This window comes from Necator americanus, chromosome I (genome assembly GCF_031761385.1).
Source record: "Necator americanus strain Aroian chromosome I, whole genome shotgun sequence".
In the NCBI taxonomy this organism is placed as follows: domain Eukaryota; kingdom Metazoa; phylum Nematoda; class Chromadorea; order Rhabditida; family Ancylostomatidae; genus Necator; species Necator americanus.
The window spans coordinates 8,715,222-8,734,005 of NC_087371.1; the positions used below are offsets into that span (position 1 = coordinate 8,715,222).

Below are 18,784 nucleotides of genomic sequence, written 5' to 3' on the forward strand. Positions count from 1 at the left end.
GTTCGAATTGACCGTAAAAAAAAACCAATAAGAAATAAAAGAGAAATGAAAGAGGAGGAAGAAGAAGCTGAGGTTCAGGCTAGGCTGTTGCCCCGGTCAAAGTTCTTTTTTTAAATGAGATAGAGGGTTTTAGATCATCCAGAGTAGAGTTCTCTGGAATTTTCAGAAATTTCACCTTTAAATTCTGCTTCTTTGATTTAGCTATCTATCTTATAGTCCTGTATTCGTTTCATGCTTAGCAGCTCGGGGAGAAGGATTCTATTTCTTCTTTTTTAATCCAACGCAAACGCAGTAAAATCATTTTAATTCGCCAACTCAGACCTGAATCTGAGTTACGAGTTTAATTCATCTGCTTGCTCCTCTTTTACAACCGGTTCGAGTAATGAGGTGGTAACGAGGTGTCGTCATACCGAATACTTTAAGCTCAATAATTTGCCCATGAATAGATTTTATTAAACTATGTTGACCACCACTAGTCGATACTGAACATTCCAGAATATTCTTAGCATTTACAAAAAAGGTCACACCTAATCCTTTGCAAATATCTTTGCGCATGCAAAAAAAAGAAGGCCGAGAACATTCCGCCGCTACTTGACGTCAATCGCTCTTAAGCGGGTCGTGCTATCATCATTCCAAATATATCGCGGACTTTTTTTTCGATGTCCCATGCATTAGTGTGAATGCATAGCTTTCTAATTATAGACGGACTTAACCAATTACCCTTATCGATGAAAAGACAAAGGACCTTTGTGCGCGTTAAGGCCGATTCATGTCATTCATTCATTCGGTCATTCACCTTCTGTGAATGAAATGGGAAACTTAAACACAGTACAGCGTTGAAGACGCTGCCCTGGGGGAATACACTGGAATCCGCCCGCCAGCTTCCAATGTGAGAATAGTCAAATGACCTCCTAGAATTAGGATTAGAAGCAAAAAACTTGAACAACATGGACTCCAACCATTCCGCTCTTATCCAAGTATGTCTTCACAAAAAAAAAAATTGAAAAAAAAACAGAAAAATAAATAAAGGAAATAAAATAAATAATGCAAACAGCTGGTTTTTTTTTTGCTCCAGACCTTCTGCAACGTCCCCTGAGTAATTACGCTCCTTGTCAAGACAGATTTTCATTGCTTATCGGAATGTTGAATAAAAGGAAAGAGTCGAGAGGAAAAAAACAGAACGCTAAGATGCAACCCAGTAAAACTTCCGCTTTTCCTGGATAAGGACAACTAAGAGGTTGTTGTACTGGAATAGCCAAAAAAAACCCCCACCGAAAACATAGAGAATCTGTTCTGACAATTGAACTGTCACATGGCAACATTAGCAAAAAAAAGCGTACATTATGCGTAATAATGCAGTACGGTAGTATGTAGATAGTATATGAGTGCATCCCAGTAAATTACGGTAACCCCCTCCGACTTCGGATTGTCTCGTTATTCCTTCCCTTCACTCTAATCATCCACTAATGTTTACCATGTCTATGTCGAAGCCCGTAGTAGAGTATCCTAATTGATGGTTGATGACGAATTCTGGACGCTGTCCAAACGACGTCAACGCCGGCAGCGGCCACGCCCCCTCCCCTCGAGGGAATGACATCATTTTTGACCGACAACAAAAGTGACGCCAAGCAGCTGCGTGGGCTCCGCTGCGGCCGTCCGAGCAGCGCTGAGCGAGAGTGCTCGCCGAGCCCGGAGAGTGCTGGGCACGGCTCGGAAGCTTCTAGAGCCGGGCGTTCGGCCCATGTAGGGAGGGAGTGTGTTCGGCGCGGCATCGCCGAGATAGCACCGTGTGGGCTGAGCGTACGGAGCCGTGGCCGCGATAAGAGCACAAACGCCGGCGGAGTGCGCCAAACACGGGCTCACCACGCCCATCGCCATCGTCGTCCTCGACGAAGCGAGCGGGCGGGGCGACGGATTGCTGGACGGGGGCAGCCTGGGCCTGCATTGATCGTCATCGCTAGAAGAAGAAGCGGTCGTTCTTTTGGTGTGTGTGTGCGTGTCTCGTCACTGGTCGACGATTCCGAATTAATTCTTTTATCGAAGTGCAGTACGTACTACAGTGAACGTATCGTACGCGTTTCATTCGATGCAGTCGTCCAGGAAACGTCTTGTATCACAATGGCCAAGAGGGGTAAGTGAATGAATGGATCAGTGATAAGACATTTCAATGACATCGGGGATAGCGTTAGAACTTCGGTTCCGCCTAATTTTACGATCACTACTTACGCACACACACATCGAACCTTTGGGAGTTCGCCTTGGTATTCAGCGCAGCCGCGTCTGCACCCTTTCTATTCGCTTCAGAATTGCTGTTCCCCCACTTTTTTCTACTTTAAAAAATCCACTTCATAAAACGATCATTGTTGATGTTTTTTCTTCCTAAGAAGTGCACTTTTTATCACTTTTCAATAGCAGTTACGTCACTGTTTTTGTTGCCTATCGGCCGTATTTCACCGATACCCGCACCCATTTCAAAATGTTTGGTCATTTAGAGTTCTTGTTTTGATTCTATGCTCTTTCCGGACCTTTCTCTTTCTGTTTGTGAAGTGAGCCATGTTTTTGTTTCTCTCTCTCTCTCTCTCTTAGCGATGCTGCGTTAGAATTCATTTCCTCTGGCAATTACTGTCAAAATCCATGGATCTTATCCACTTCCTGGATGTTATCCGACTTATCCGCGCTAGCACCTTATCCGGGATTATTAAGGCAAACTTTAATATTCTTTGGCAGCGGATAATTTTCTGGATTTACACTTATGGTTATCGAGCAGCTGAAGTGCATAGAATTCCATTAAAGAAGTTCTTTTGCTCACTGTTTTTTTTTTGTTTGTTTTTGGAATGAAACGTTAACTTTTGGATACCTGAGCGTTGTGAGGGAGTATAGAGCGAGTAAAATCGGCTTCTATTAACTCCTCACCTCACACATGCAGACATAGTCGGCTGAAAACCTGACCTGAAAGTCGGTGCAGTTATCGAAAGTAATCGAGATCGGATCGTGGTGGGACCATCACGAAGTGCACTGTGGTGATGGCAAAGGTCGCACCTCGATCTTAACCGCTTCCGGTATGCCGCACCGATTCGAGCGCGGCAGCTTACGCAACTGTACGGGAATTACGGCTTGAAACGCTATTTGCCTTTAAATTTCTACTAAGAAAACCTCTCTTTTTTGGGTAAATCCTACAACTACATTTGTATCGTTTGTTTTTTTTTTGTATCCTACTGCTTAGAGTCTTTCTCCCCTCAGGCGGTTCCAGCCGACCCCGTGGTGCCATTCTCAAATTCTAACTTCTGGTTTATGAAACGGAGGAAACTACCTGTGTCTTTCCATGAAATCCATTTAATCCGCTCAAACTCTCCTTAAAACTTCAACTTCAAGTGACTCCAAATTAACAGGATTTTCTCCCGGAGAGGCACTCTCCTCTGCCCCTAGACATCGTTTTGTGGGGCCAAATATTCGGATGCGGCTCTTTTCACCAGCGTTTAGGTTACATTTGCGTAGAGAACGTGGAAAAATCTTTTTTTTTTCAAGAAAAAAATCATTGTTGCATGGAGTGAGATCTTTTTTGAGCAGTCTACTGCCTGTCACTGTGTTGTTTCCGTTCTTCTCTCATTACATTACTGTATTTCATCCTGTTGTACAAATAATTTCATTGTGACAAACAACTTTTTTCTATGTTCATTTTTCAAATAATTTGAAATTTTCCACACGCATACGGCTCACAATCCATCCATAACCTCCTGGTTTTGGATGGACCTATTTTCAAATCTCTCTCCACTATTTTTGTAATTGATGGCAGCAATTGAAAATCAATCCGTTTCGATTCATTTAATACCATACATTGTTAGAATCAAATCTAGCTATGGTAACCCTCATTCACTCACTCTTCTCTGCTTTCCATTGCGGTAGGGATAAAAACGGCAGTTGTTCAAACTAAGCCCCGAAATCATTCTGGAACCATAGTACCAGAATTAAAATCAACTCTAATTTTCTCGATTTTTCCAGCTCACCGTGGCCCCTCATTCGCATAGTTCGAGAAGTATGAACAAGGAGGGACCATATGTGGCGAGTACAACCGAGCTCACGCGGAAACAGGTACAGTTCGTCTTTTTTTCCCCGCGTCTTTTTTTTTTGGACCTCCTGGAAGTAACTGCACGAGTTAGAAATTTGAATCATGGATTAGTCGGGGAAGGCGAATATTTTCTGTCACAACGGTAGTTGTCTGCGGTTTTCCCTTTTTTATTGAGCATAAAACAAGACGCACGACATTTTCTCCGCTGCCTACGTAGAGGTTTTGATGAAGCGTTAGCATGACTGCGTTTGCGTTTTGCATTTCTATGATTTCTTGGTCGTCCACGAATAATCTCAACACTTCCAGCACGTCAAGCGACGACGATTTCCATAGCCGTTCTTTTTTTTGCGCTCCTCTAGAAATGCATTTCGTTTCAACGACGAGCGACGCTAACGCCTATTGCTTTTTTCTGACAGTATGGCGTTATGAAATATGACACGCATATATATATATATATATATATATATATATATATATATATATATATATATATATATATATATATATATATATATATATATATATATATATATATATATATATATATATATATATATATACACAACGATATGCATATCAGCTGATATTTGTGCACATATAGCATCTCATATATTTAAATATATAGCGCGTATAGATATTCTGGAAACCCACACACGTCTATTGCGTAGGCGTGACGTACGACGTTGACATTGACGTACGTACGTATGTATACATGCAAATTGTGCTGAGAAGGAATACACGTCAACACATCAGCAGCAGCAGCAGCAGTTATGTCTATAATTTATCGCAGCGCATATGAGGCATACCATATACTTCCCAGAAACTTCTGGGAAATGAAAAGAAAATTTTTTCCTTCCTAGTTTCTTTCTTCTCCACCGTCCCCGAAAATTCAACAACAATATCTATCAAAAAGTGCTATTAATAACATGACTTATGATTGTGTTGTTAGAAGGGGGGGGGGGGGGGGGAATGTCTCACAAATACATAATAACGATTGCTGTGCTTGCTTGCTTGCTCTTTTAAAGGACGTGCTGCACCACACGTTTATAAGACGCTACCGTATCTGGCGGCAATAAACATATAAACACATTAAAGTTTGTTTGAATGTCGTGAAGTTGAAAAGTGACGACATTTTCATTTTTATGTGGGGCCGTTAAATATTATCACTTTCTTTGCAGCTTTTCTTTTTCTTTGTTTACGATGGAAAATTCAGGGAAGAACTGTAGCTGTTATCTGACCCTCCACTCGGTGAAACATTGGATTTAGTGTGTAGATGGGGGGAAAAATGCAACATGGGTCATTCAAACCTGATCGATGTTCACAAATAAGAAGTGGAACTTATGTGGGAAGATGATTTTTGTTTTAAACAGTTCAATTTCTGACCGATTCCTGATGCGCCAGACTGCTACGGTGCTGTTCCTATTCTTTTGAAAAATTCTCATCCCGTAATTTTTCTTACCGCATTCGATCACTTCAATTCATACATTGGACTCCCGTTTTGTTTAGATCATGGAAATTTTTCTTTACATGATAATTTTGGAATTGTGGAAACTTTGTTTGGAATCAAATTTGGAATCATGGAAATTTGTGGAATTTAGGTGGAATATGGTCTTCCGGGAAAAAAAAATAGTTTTGATGCTGTTCATGAGGATTTTTTGAGATTTTCCTATGTGTGTGCCATGTATCGAAATGATCAGCTGAGCGCTGATCGTTGTTGATCGGATTCTATTCGCCTCTGTCAGCACACATGCACACCTACCACACACACACATCCCAATACGTTAATCCTTCAAGGTCTCTGGCCGATCTAATGGAACTTATCGCTTGCTATTTTTAGCGTACAGCGTATTCGAGCATTTATTTTTTTTGGAGAATTCTCCCCCTAACTCAGCACCAATTGCTTCAATTTTCTTTTTCACAGCAGCAGCAGAAGTAAGGATGGTGAGGTTATTGAAAGCTATAAATATTGTTCTTGCTGAAGAAATCCAATATGCCGGGTTTCTCGTTCAACGCAGCGCCGTCTAATTAACGCCTCCGGCTCTGCGATGACGGTCGTTGACGTAACGCTGTTTTTTTTTCCCCGGTCATATCCTTAGTTGAACGAGTTACGACGACGACGACGGCTGCTTCTATGTATGTGCTCCATCGTCGTCGGTGAATGAACGAAATCCTGCATTTCTTTTCGAGAAAAAAAAACGGCCGATTTTCACCACCACAAATTCCCCCACATTTTGCCGATATTGAATAAAACATACCGCCCACACGTCTCCGCACGCACACATGCATTACATACATACGTACATGCCTGCCTGCCTGCTTTCCTGCCATGTCGACAAGAGTGTGTATGTGTGTATGTGTGTGTGTGTGTGTGTGTGTGTGCAAATTCTCGGAGATTTTCGTTAGCGATTTATTCGGATGCCGATGCGAAAACATCATGAATTACAATTTTCCACCCTACCGTATCCTTTCATGCACGAAATGACGTTGCAAAGAAAGGATACGTCCATACGCACACACACACACAAATGCGCACACAGACACATACGCGTGCTCCCAACACGCAAATTCTCAAATTGCGACCTACAGATGTCACGCGAGCCACTACGGATATGTGGATGGTGAGAGACGCGTCAAACGAACCAGCCACCCACATCCTTTCCATCCATTCGTGTTACAAGGTAATGTGCTATTCGATGTTGAAGCACATATTTGTGCATGATGCGTGCTGACGTCACGTTGGAAGCACTCGTCGCCCGACTCTCCAACATTAATATCACGGAAAGTTGCACAAGTGCAAATCAACGTCAGCCCTCGTCGACAATGAAGTGGTTCATTACCGGAAGAGGAAGTGAGCGGGAAGGGGACGAAGGGGTGGCGGATAGGCGGTGGTTCACTTACTACCGTAACAGTTCATGATATTTTGCTGAATGATGCAGACTAAATGGTACTGACCCACATCTCAGGAAATATGCACCCACCAAAAAATGTATTTGGGCCAGGAGGTAAAGGGTAAGGAGGGAATGAGGGGGCGGGGAAGAAAAGGGAAGCTTAGCTTCGTTAGCAAACGTATGTGTGAGAAACCTGCCCAAAAGCTTAGGGATACGAAGAAAATCCCCTCCCCCCACAAAAAAAAAACTGTGAAGGCGCAAAATGTTGTGTTATATTTATCTAAAAATTAACAAAAAAAATTTATAGCATGAAAGACAAAAAGGAGTATCTTTTCCGGAAAGAAATGCTCTTCAAATAACACGTTACATAACGCTAAACTCTCTTTTTTTTGCATACGCAAATTAAAAATTTAAAAAAGGCATCACTTATGCGTCAACCTAACGGAGAAGATGCCTGTCTCCTATCAGCAAAAAATGTCACTGACGAATTCCAGCCAACAACTTTTAATGGGTGGATTTTTTGGTACTTAGGGGGCTTCTCTGGTAACTAATTTTGTTGTGTGAAGAAGTGAAAGAAAAGGATTATACCGTATCAAGCGATCACACTAAAATATGTGGAATAAACTCTTTAAGGCTTTAAAGGATTATGTCCTTTAAAAGTTATACAGGAACGTTAATCGTGCACTACAGACAACCTTGAGGCAGACTGGAATGTATCGAGGTCGCAACGTTTCCCTCAAGTCCATCTTCGTAGTTAATTCTGGAGAAAAACAAAAGAGCAGAGCACTGCAGGTGGTCGGTCGCCGCCGACTCCGCTGCTGATGAGTACTCGTCTCTGCGAGTGAAAGAGAGAGAGAACTCACATAAAACAATGGCGATTTATGCATGCATTGCTATTTTGAGACATGTAAAGTCCTAATGAATTGCAATTCGTACACATCAAAACATCGACTGGATGACCCCAAAATGAAATTGACGGAAACGAAAAAAGAGAACGAAAAACGGAGGAAGAAAAAAGAGAAAAACCAACGCTAAGAAGCGATAACGGATAACACAGTAAAAATTGTATTGATGTTCGTATCGTGTTGAGCTGTATAGAAGTTTATTAAATAATTTTATTGGCTCACATTTTGGAAAAATCATCAATCTTCACCCCCTAAAATGCCCGATTCAATTCCGAATTTAAACGAGCAAATTTTTTCACAATGAAATTCCATTTATGTGCGTGTTTTTTTCTTCAGGTTGATCGTCTTCGAACCGTCCTCAGCGAGACGGTGGAAATTCATGGGAAAGGGAATTTCCCGACCATTTCGGCTCGCCTTATCGATATAATCTCATGCGTTCGAGAGAAGCTCAGGTTGGTGGTGGTTTTCTGGCTTTCTGCAATTTTATTCGAATATTCATTACAGTTGCTGCTGAGAAAAAACAAACCATTCAATTTATTCAGTTGTAGAATGTCAACTTCTCTTCCTCTTCAAAGTTTTCATACTGCTCTCATGCTGTCACAAAAGCACATTCTAATAATCTCTTTATCACGGAACCTCTTCATGGAAAATCTTTATGGAAATTAGGATGAGCAGAAAAAAAAAACTAACGAGAAACTCTCACATCGTTCTATTGATTGAAAAAGTTTCATTGGGTCGTGGGAAATTACTGAAATTAAAAGCTCGAAAATTTGAGGGTTCGAAATAACCTCATTTCAGTTAACACTATAACAGTTCATCCTATTAGAGAAGATCTCTCCATAAACTGCGTTAATCTCCGCCCACGTAGCGGAAACTGTAAACACTGTGCTTGCACCCCTTCGTATTGTATTAGTGCGCACTGTGCACCGTCTAAAAACACAACAAAAAACACCTTGCAGCATACGGTAGTTCTGCAGTTCTGCAATTGCACTTGTGAAAAGATGAGCCAGACGTCTCGAACTTCTTCCACGATGGGAAAATCGTGGAAGAAGTTCAAGACGTCTGGTTTCAACTTTTCAAATACGCGTCTTTTTTTGGGGTGAATTTCGGGTATTCTCTCGCCTAGAATTCTACCGCTTGGTACCACAGTTCTGAACGTCCTTTGAGGGGTTTTCACGTGTGATTCGCTTCTGAAGTGCGGTTCAGAAGATGTGACGATTTCGGGGAAGATCCTAATTTCGCATTGTCGCATCTGAGCGAGCGAAAGCTCGTGGTCCTTTTCGTGGTTCGCCGCTTCAACGGCTCTTTCCCTCATATCTGATGTATTTATTTCATTTAATCTCCAGGTGGAATGTATGGGAATCAAATGCACTCGTCATTTTCGATGAAAAATTGTTTGGATGCGTTTGTTGTGCTTATATGTGCGACGATGTATTGATGCGCAACGCTGAGAGGATATCCATATGTACTATGCTCGCCTACTTCAACGCTTCCTACCTCTACAGCTGTTCAATCTATCCATGTGCGGAAGCATAACGTCAATGATCCTCCTGAAATCATAATATCAGTAGTAGTCGAACTAAATAAACGGAAGCTGTTTACCAGCAGTCGCAACAAATATTTGGGCACATCTGCGCCGGGAGCGGCAAGGACATTTCGCCATTTCGCCGTGACGACAGATGCGACAAAGCATACGACGACAAGAAGTGTATTTACGTTCGCCTCTTGTTCGCCGGCGACAAAAACCGCACATCTGCGATGATTGTTTACGGTGAAAAGTAAACTAATAAGTGACGATGGAAATAGACGAGGAACCACTTTTCAAAGTCCTCTTTGATTAAGTTAGAGGGAATTATTACGGTAAAAATAACGGGGAAGGATGTATAATAACATGTTGTGCGTGGTTGTCCATAATTGGGTTATGTCAGCAGCAGTGAACGAATTGCATGTGTGTGTGTGTATGTATGTAGTAAGTGCTGGTAACTATTATGAATGAAGAAGGATACGGTATATTTGGATAGTGACGTCAATTGTTTCTTAAGCATTTTTGATCTTTTCACATCCACGAATCCAGTCCAAATTTCAGGCAAGCCGGTATGCCGCCTAAGTCGGTGAAGCTCAACGGTGGCGCCGCATCGTATGTTGCGTCCGCTGACGACTTCTCGTACGCAGATCTTGATCTCATTTTCCCCATGGATGTGGAGAATTCGGACAGTTTTGACAAGGTATGGAACGTCTCAGTGGTTACGATTTGCTTAGAATTGTTCTTCTTTTCGAAAAGTGAATCAGTTTCAATGCACTGCGGTTGAAGAAGGGATGATTTTTTTTGTTCTCTTCTCTGCTATTGGGTTTTGTTTGGGGTTTATTGCATACATACACACACATACGTACACAAGCGACGCGGTTATATGAGCATATGACATCTTACAGCCCAATATGATCAGGATAATCGCAGTGTGGAAAATGTATTTTGATCATAAATTCAATCATAAGTGCACAAACTGGTAACGTCATATTCCATATGCAAACATTTGCAAACATTGAAGTTCTGCAAATTTCTTCATTAACTTTGCAAATATTTTCATGAAAATTTTGCATACATTCATGATGAGCAGAACTAGTATAACCGATTAGCGAAAACAAGAAGTAGTTTCTTTTTTTTTTAGGTTCGTGAAGCTGTATTCGACACGATCATGGATATGATGCCATCAGCGAACAAAACCAAAATCAATGCGGACACCTTGAAAGATGTATATATTGGAAAAATGGTCAAGGTAAGAATGTGACTAGCGATAGGATTCGTCACATAGTAGCTCCCAGTCGTTTCGGGTCCGTATATCCATAGTACGTATCCACATATATCGTTCATGTCCGACGTTAAGGTGTCTGGGGATGACGATCGTTGGTCGCTTTTCTCGTTGCACAACGACTTCGGCCGGTGTATCGAACTGAAGTTCGTCGATAAAATGCGACGCCAGTTTGAGTTCTCCGTCGACTCGTTCCAGATCACATTGGACCCCCTACTTGATGACTTTAACGCGTCGGACGCTAAAGTCTACATTGAAAGCATGTTCGGTGACGTTCATCAGGTTAGTGTTGTCCTTTTTTTCAAACTCCGGACCCTAAAAATTAGGTAACGGGGAATGAAGTGTAATTAGGTATTTGGAAAAGTTATTTTGTGCTGTTTTCGTTATATGGATGTCTCTTCCCTTTTATTCTAGGGTTTGGAAGCTATACCGTTTCTTAAAAGAAGAAACGAGAAACTTATGGTTTTATGATGGCAAATCTCAAAGCACAATAATTTCCCCACTTATAAAGATTAACGATTCTCCAACAAATTTTATGTGATTACATTATAAAACATCTCGAAACTTACAGCCAGCTTAGCTTGACGTGTTTTATGTGATGCACTATTAGGTAATGGGAAAATATGGGAAAATATGACGTGTATGATTTGCGTATAACGTTTCTCATTTCTCTACGCAACGAAGTGAGGGATTTGTACCGAGTATCGATCGTTCCTAATCTTTTTCTTCCAGAAAAAAAAACTTGGAAGTTTTGGTTCTGTGAAGGAACCAGTAATATCATGTAGTAAGATAGGTGTAAATACACCTTTCAGTGATTGTATTGTATTCGAATAACGAATGTGACGAATACCGTATAACGTGGGTCACAGTGGATGCATTCAAATATTTTCATATTATCACCTTATCGTCAGCAATTTAAAGGCATCACTCCACGAATCTGAGGTGGTACGGATTTCGTAGGTGGAGTATTCGTATACGGGATAGTAGATTATGGAGAGGGAGGTGATTCCGTCCATTTCTTCCTAATTGCCGTAAAAAACGGCCCGGAAGATACGGCTTTGAACACGTTCCGGCGCACTATTTTCTACAACGAGTTCGATTGGAGCGCGCCAGTCGTGTGCACACGCCGCATCTTCTGGGTCGTTTTTTGCGGCATTTAGGAAGAAATGAACGGAATCACCCATCTCCCCATAATCTACTATGCCGTATACGAATACTCCACCTGAAATCCGTACCACCTCAGATTCGTGGGGTGATGCTTTTAAGTAATTCACATAGCGAGTTGATCATGGACTTTCTTCTGTTAGATATATCCCTTGCAAGTTTTACAACGGTAGTTCTATGGATTTGTAAATTCTTCACTTCAGGCTATGTCACATTTGCACGAACGACTGATCGACACGCGTCGACCGGAAGAGATTCGTGGCGGTGGACTACTTAAATATTGTCATCTACTTACAAGAGGCTATAAAGCAGCTCGCCCATCGAAATGCAGGCAACTCGAAAGGTAAATCTCTCTCCGCTCTCTTTCTTTTTTTTCTGCTTTATGCTTTATGCTTGGGTTCCTGCATGCGTGAATGTCACGTGTTTGCGTTGGCGTTCGTTCTCATCGGAAAATTTGATGCGTTGGATTAATTAAGTGTCTTTTATACACGATGACAAATGAGATATCGTAGGGTAGTGTTTGTGTTTGGCCTAATTGACAAGTCAATGTGAACTGGATAATTTCCCTCCTTTTTTTTAGAAAGAGATTAGCAAGAGTTTCTCTCATTGTGTTGCATGCTTCTTAAAGGTATCAGAATATTTACGGTCGCAAAAAGAAATATGGCCTAGACGTAACCCATTTGCTTTGTCACCATCGTAGCTCTTGGTTTCTTCCTGAAAATTTGATCCACCACCCTCATTTTCCACTTTTCTCATTAGCATATCTGCTTCTTGGATATTCTGGATATACATGTATTTGTAAGGGAAGTGGATTGTTTTGGAATATCTGATCAAAAGCAGCACAGCAAAAATGCTTAGTTCACCGGGTGCAACACATTGACGCCATGTAAGATAAGAAATCACGCCTACGCATACTTGAAAGACCTTTTTTGATGTCAAAAAAACTGTTTAATTTTAAATCACCAAGACATAAGTGAACCGAATGAATGAGTAAGGCATAGATCAGAATGTTTTAGATCTAAGCAGTTTGAACATTCCATTCAAAGGCACATACCGCGTAATCGTAACCGATGATGATCTCTCCTCGAAAGGATAATGCTGGAGGGTTAACTTGTGAGTACGAGTATGTTCACGTCCAATCCCCGTAGTCGCCCTGAAAAACGGCGTGGGAAACGGGCTTCCTGTACGATTTTTCCTACCAGGCACCTTATAACGCCACATTTTGTACACGTACCGGTTCCCTCAACAGTCTATCCATCAGTTTTACTTAGAGAAACCTCACTGATTATGCTCCGCCTGCTCGTAGAAGCGATGCGTAAACAAGGATGGCGCGTCACGATTTCCCTTGTAGGAAATTTCGCACTGGGATGCTATTTCCCGCGCTTTTCCCGTTTTTCGGTACGATTAGGGGAAATTGAATGAGAACACGCTCATACACCGTAATCTACACCGCTAGCCGTATGTTTTAATGGAGGGGTTCAAAAAATGGTCGATTTAGCGGTGTGTTGCCTTTAGAGATAAAAACAAAGCAGGCATTGCAGTAATTATCCGAGGTCAAAAATTTCCATCATAGCCAGTAGGAAACAAAGTGGAATTTGGGAAGAAAAATCCTCTCGATTTCCTAAATTGCAGGTATATGTGTTCTCGTTTCTTCATCGATTTCCCTGACGTTGTAAGCCAAGAGCAAAAATTGCGTAACTACTTGGACAACCATTTTGGATCGAACAATGACCAGGTTCGTGTTTATTTCCGCTTTCTCTTTCTCATATGTTTTTCGGTCATATGACACTCAGTTGCTAATTCACTCGGTCAACGGTTATGAGCTGTTCAAATAGCGAGAGGCCCATATGGGGAGGTTGATGTTTAGCCAGGTGTTTGTGGATGCGAGGAAGACTAAGGCTCACTCAATTGAGACCAAATAAAGCAGTTAGCTGTGTTATAATTTATGTATATCCGCCAGATCGGCCGCTTAAGAGGAAAGTCGCGGGCGCGAACTTGTTGAGGGTAAGCGGAGGCTGAGAAGAGATAGATACGTAAGAATTTGATTAAGCCACTTTTTTTTCGACTTTTATACACGCAGCCTCGGGGGACCTCTAATGAGGGAACGTGGCGATGTGCTGGAAAGAAATCAGTAGTCTACAGTTATATTGCAGACTTAACATGACTTTAAGAAAATCGTGCACGTGACGTGATTGCGTGTAAAATATATTATTTGTCGCTTGAAGAAGTCAAATTTCGTCCTTACACTCATTTTTGATGTTTCCATTAGTTAGTTGTGCAATTCAGCTGGTCCAAATATGAAGCACTTTTTTTTGAAAACATCGTTTAAGAAAAAAAAAGTTGTTCTCGCTAGAGAAAGTTGTGTAGCGGCGCCGTTAAATTGGATTTAGATTGTCTTTTTTTTGTCCAGCGCTAAGGTCTATTACGGTAGATAGCAGCTTCTCTTTGCTTATCTAAATATCTCTTAAGATAATCTTTAGCTGAGATATTATTATCTATATCCGTAGGTAACAATGTCTAAACTATCTAGGAGACGCCTGAAAAACCCCCTCTTTTAAGAGGATTTTACTCTTAGCTTCGATGCCATTCCCGTCTATTATGATATCACTTTTAATTACATGCTAACGTCCGTCCATAATTAATTATTTTTCCACAATAGAAGTTCGCCTGCGGACTAAACATTTAGCTTCAAAAGGGCAAATCTGAATACGGTTCGTGAGAAATTGCGAAAATAAAGGCACATATGCACATATGAATTTTGTTTTTGTTGTTTTTTTTTTGTCCGACGTAGCGTGAAATTGCTGCTTCTTTGAATAATCGAAAATGACAGAGTCATTACATCACCATTAAAAATAGATTAATTACCTACCTACTTACTTGTTATCCCCCCATCCACCATCCCACATGCGTTTTCGCATGCGGATCATGTGTTTTCATCCATTAATCGGCAGGAAATGGGATATGTTGAGAGGTATTCAATAGTAACCTGAAAACCCTATATAGTATCCACAATTTGGTAATGATGCAGGTCGTGAATGGATTTTTTTTTTCAAATAGTGTGTGTGTGGTTGTTATTATGTCTGTTGAGAGCTCAGAAATCGGTATTACTCTCGATAACAACCATAATTGCTATGTTCTATTGTGGTATAAAAGAGGTACAATAACATAAGGTTATAAAAATCTTCCGGAAAAATCTCCCGGAAAGATTATGACTTTTAATCATGTAAACCTAGCTGTACCTAGCTGTTCCCTGACACGGACCTCATCCATTGTGGATCGCGTTTTCCAAAAGTTTAATTGGATGCTAATTAGAACAAACGAATGGAGCGAATTTGTTTCCACGGTTCAGAATTCCTGATAGTGCATTTCGATAGCAGAATAGGGAATGAATTTCCCGTTGGAAGACGGTGTATTGTTTTTTCGATCTTTGGGACTTTTGCGGTTTTTTTTTTGGTGATTCACGCCTTGCATTTTATATGATTTTTTTGGGATGGTTTAAAGCATAGCATAGAAGTGAATTGGTTAGAATCCGATACGTCTTGGAAGTCCCAGTTTCTTTTTGTCTGTTTTTTATTCTTTTTTTTTCAAAGAATAGTATGTCGTTTCGCGCTCGCCAACTTTATGGACCAATATGGAAAGCAGGAAGGGTTCTCACCCGACTTTTGACAGTTTACAACTGTTTACAATATATACGTTAATTTTGTATAATAAAAGAAAAACGTAAAAATGTTGTGGTGTCGTTCGAACATGGACTTACGCTATCCCAGCTGATACATTAAAGATACTAGTTAATGTTCACAGTACTCTTCAGTTGAGTGCTTACCCATGGTAAAAGACTAAAATAGGATATGTAATGTATTCGCGGTAACTCGCACTTTGATCCAATTCAACCGTTAAATCATGTGCCTTAGAGGACGAAAATACGTCACATTATGACGTATCCGTTCGTACACTCGGCAGATACGTACGTACACATGTTCACGGTAAATTAGCTATAATACCGTTGTCCTGGGTGTAATCGAACAACCCACTTGTCGATCCCGTACATCCCCGGTGTATAGGAGCAGGCAAAAATCACGTGCCGTAATTGCTTGTTCTTATAAACATCCATGCACTAGCGCGATATAACTTGAAAGTAGACAAATGTTTGCCCAGAAGTGGTTATTGATGATTTTTCTCTGATGTGGATCCTGTAATTGTTATTAACATGATCACATGTGATTCAAACATTCAACCGATTTATATCCAACTCTCCAAATGTAAACAAAAGAAAAAGGGTCCAAAGCGGGGAAGAATTTCAGCGAATGGAACTTAAACCTAAAAACATAAACTCTGAAATTATGTACTTCAAAATAGTTGTGATTTTTTTGCTGCATGCACCTACAGCTCTCCCTTTTCTATGAAAAATCCCCTAAAGCACCATTATCCATGAGCGTATGGATGAACTATTATTGTTTCGCAAATATATCTATCATGTGACATCATGCAATCGACTGCTTTGCTATGTAGATGGCTGTGACGAGCGTTGAGAGCGCTTTGACTCACTGCTTTCGGCGGCTAATTTGCTTCTCTGTTTGTCTTCTGCGTTTTTCTGGACATGTGTGTGTGTGTACATGCAAGCGATCGCCGACCGAGCGATAGTTATCCTCGCTCGGAGGCAACCCGTGACTCTCGTCGGCGCGACTCTTCCGCCCCGAACGAATGAATATCAGCTGCATCAGCGGGCCAAAAGCAGCAGTTCATGTGTTTGAGTGGGACGAACAGCAGTATCGCGTAGGGAGAGCTCAGCACGTTTCACTCAAAACATTCATTCCAAAATCAATTCACTTCAGAACATGTACCAATGTAGTGAAAAGTGTAGTTCGGGGAGTGAGGGACCAGCCAACCGCGCTTTTTATTTCTGAAAGCCCTTTTTTCTCTTAGCAGCTCTAGCCTACCTGTCATAGATCCTCGAAGACCGACGCTTAGGTTTTACGGCTTCGACTGACTTAGTTATTCACTTCCAGAAATAAGAGCGCACTTAAGTCTCCCTCGCATACGTTCCTCGCAACTACATTTTTCTAACTAATCTATACTTAATCACTAAATAGCTTACTTTATTTGAGTCTATCGAGTTATTTTTGTACTATCCAAGTACGCAGCATGGACATACATGGAAATGTATTAGGCTAAAATCCAGAGTTCTCACTTTTGCGATCCTAACAAGCTGGTCGTTAAGCTCTTTGGTTAGAAATGAAAGGAATTTGGTAAACGAAGCTGCAAACATTTCTACTTCATCATTAGGAGAAAAAGTGCAGCCGGAGCAACAGGGCTGACTTTAATCGCAACCAGATCCGAGTAGATTAGCCGAGTCCATCTCTCTCTAGTGCGGACCAGGACCAGGAGTTTTCCACAAGGAAAACTCGGAACTTCTACGCCTTTCTTTTCATAATTATGGTTACGACTCAGTAAATCTACAAGTAGAGAATGTGGAAAATCCGCCTTTAGGCGGTATCCCCATGTTGTCCCCTAGAGAGCTGAAATTCCTTCTCCTTTGATGTAATTCCGTCAAGTAACAAAAGAAAATCGGTACACGAATGATTGATTGACAGTCTGTCCATATGCCGGTGTCTCTTCGGCCACGAATACGTTGGCGTAATTATTCGTGCACCACTAGAGTCAAGCAGCCAGCGGAGTGAGGCATAGGGCGAAGCCGGCCGAGACATTACAATTGCCCGCGGTGATGTCATTTTAGTTGATTGCTTTTTTGAGGTTGTGGGGAATTTCTCCACCGAAAAGCGAGCGCCAGAGTTGAATGATGGACGTGGGTGACGTTTTTAGTGTTAGACCCGATGAGAAAGTCGTATGCAAATCAATGACGGATAGGCTCATCACACCGTTAATAATGCGCTCATTCATTCTCGGAAATTGCGAGCATAAAGCGAAAATAGTTGATTGCGCCCGAGAAGTTTGCATCCATAAAAGAGAATGCGACTCGGTCATATTACGAGGGGAACCCTATGGATTAGGTGATCCACGGTGTGAATTCGCGAACTGACGTCGGTCAAACGTCACTTCAAATTCTGAACTCTTATTACTTCTTTTCTTTTTTCAGTGGTCAAGCTCTGGTGACGATACGGACTCGGAAGCTTCAACAAGCCAAGCTCCATCAACAATTCTGGCGCAAAGTCAGGCGAAATACGACTTCTTGATGTTGCTACATCGTGTTGTCAGCGAAAGTACCGTCTGTTTGATGAGCCATGAAAGACGCCAAACATTAGTGATGATCGATCGACTGGCGTTCCAGGTGGGACACAATTCACTTCATGCTTCAACGAGAATTTGTGTTGTGCGGGGGAAGATTGAGGTTCAGCAGCCATATGACAGCCCCTGACAGCGTATGTGGCCAGCCTAATACACTTTCTATTTCAGGTCTCTCTGAGCATCTACAATCCACAGAGTACTGTAGCTGGTCACACGCCACGAACAACGCTCTTCTACCTCCCACGCAACACAACACAATGGATTCCGGTTGTCTGAACAGCTCTTCTTCTAACGACAATCTAATAATCTAATAACGAAAATAAGCGCTTATCGGGTCAGGTGGCCACGTCCGGTTAGCGGACGTGTGCAACGCGTCGCGCACGCAGAACGCAGCGCCTCCGGCAGCGAGCCTGCACGAATCATTCGCGTCATCAACTATACGCAGTCGTGTAATGATTGCGGCGCAAACAGTGAGCGAGCGCGCGCATCGTAGTGTTCATCGTACTTCTCGTCCTTGTCTCCTCAACCGAATAGCATACGCGGTCGTTCAGCGTTGTATTGTGCCTCTCTAATTTTCTCATCCCTCCTTTCATAGTGCTAATTCGAATACAGTCCGACATGTCACTTGTTTGAATACGCATGTACTCCATATTTTTTTATAGTATATTTATCTAAACATGTATGAATACATACATACATTATTACTTGCTG

General features: G+C 41.6%; 2 protein-coding genes across 3 annotated transcripts; one reads left to right on the plus strand and one right to left on the minus strand.

Annotated features, from left to right (window-relative positions):
- Nucleotides 1–1,590: 1,590 nt before the first annotated feature.
- Nucleotides 1,591–18,349, plus strand: RB195_004904 (uncharacterized protein; the record flags this gene model as incomplete). 2 transcript variants are annotated; one of them, XM_064177125.1, is made up of 11 exons in its annotated part: nucleotides 1,591–1,984; nucleotides 2,049–2,131; nucleotides 4,000–4,089; nucleotides 8,196–8,311; nucleotides 9,946–10,084; nucleotides 10,526–10,633; nucleotides 10,742–10,948; nucleotides 12,034–12,173; nucleotides 13,463–13,565; nucleotides 17,925–18,116; nucleotides 18,242–18,349. In XM_064177125.1, the coding sequence occupies 11 exons, from the start codon at nucleotides 1,591–1,593 to the stop codon at nucleotides 18,347–18,349; spliced, it is 1,680 nt and encodes a 559-aa protein (XP_064034249.1). The 2 variants fall into 2 exon arrangements, with proteins under 2 accessions (XP_064034249.1, XP_064034251.1); XM_064177124.1 differs by lacking the exon at nucleotides 1,591–1,984 and having other exon boundaries at nucleotides 2,087–2,131.
- RB195_004905 (uncharacterized protein) lies at nucleotides 1,597–1,878 on the minus strand (the record flags this gene model as incomplete). The annotated part of the gene is made up of 1 exon (XM_064177126.1): nucleotides 1,597–1,878. The coding sequence occupies one exon, from the start codon at nucleotides 1,876–1,878 to the stop codon at nucleotides 1,597–1,599; it is 282 nt and encodes a 93-aa protein (XP_064034250.1).
- Nucleotides 18,350–18,784: the final 435 nt, after the last annotated feature.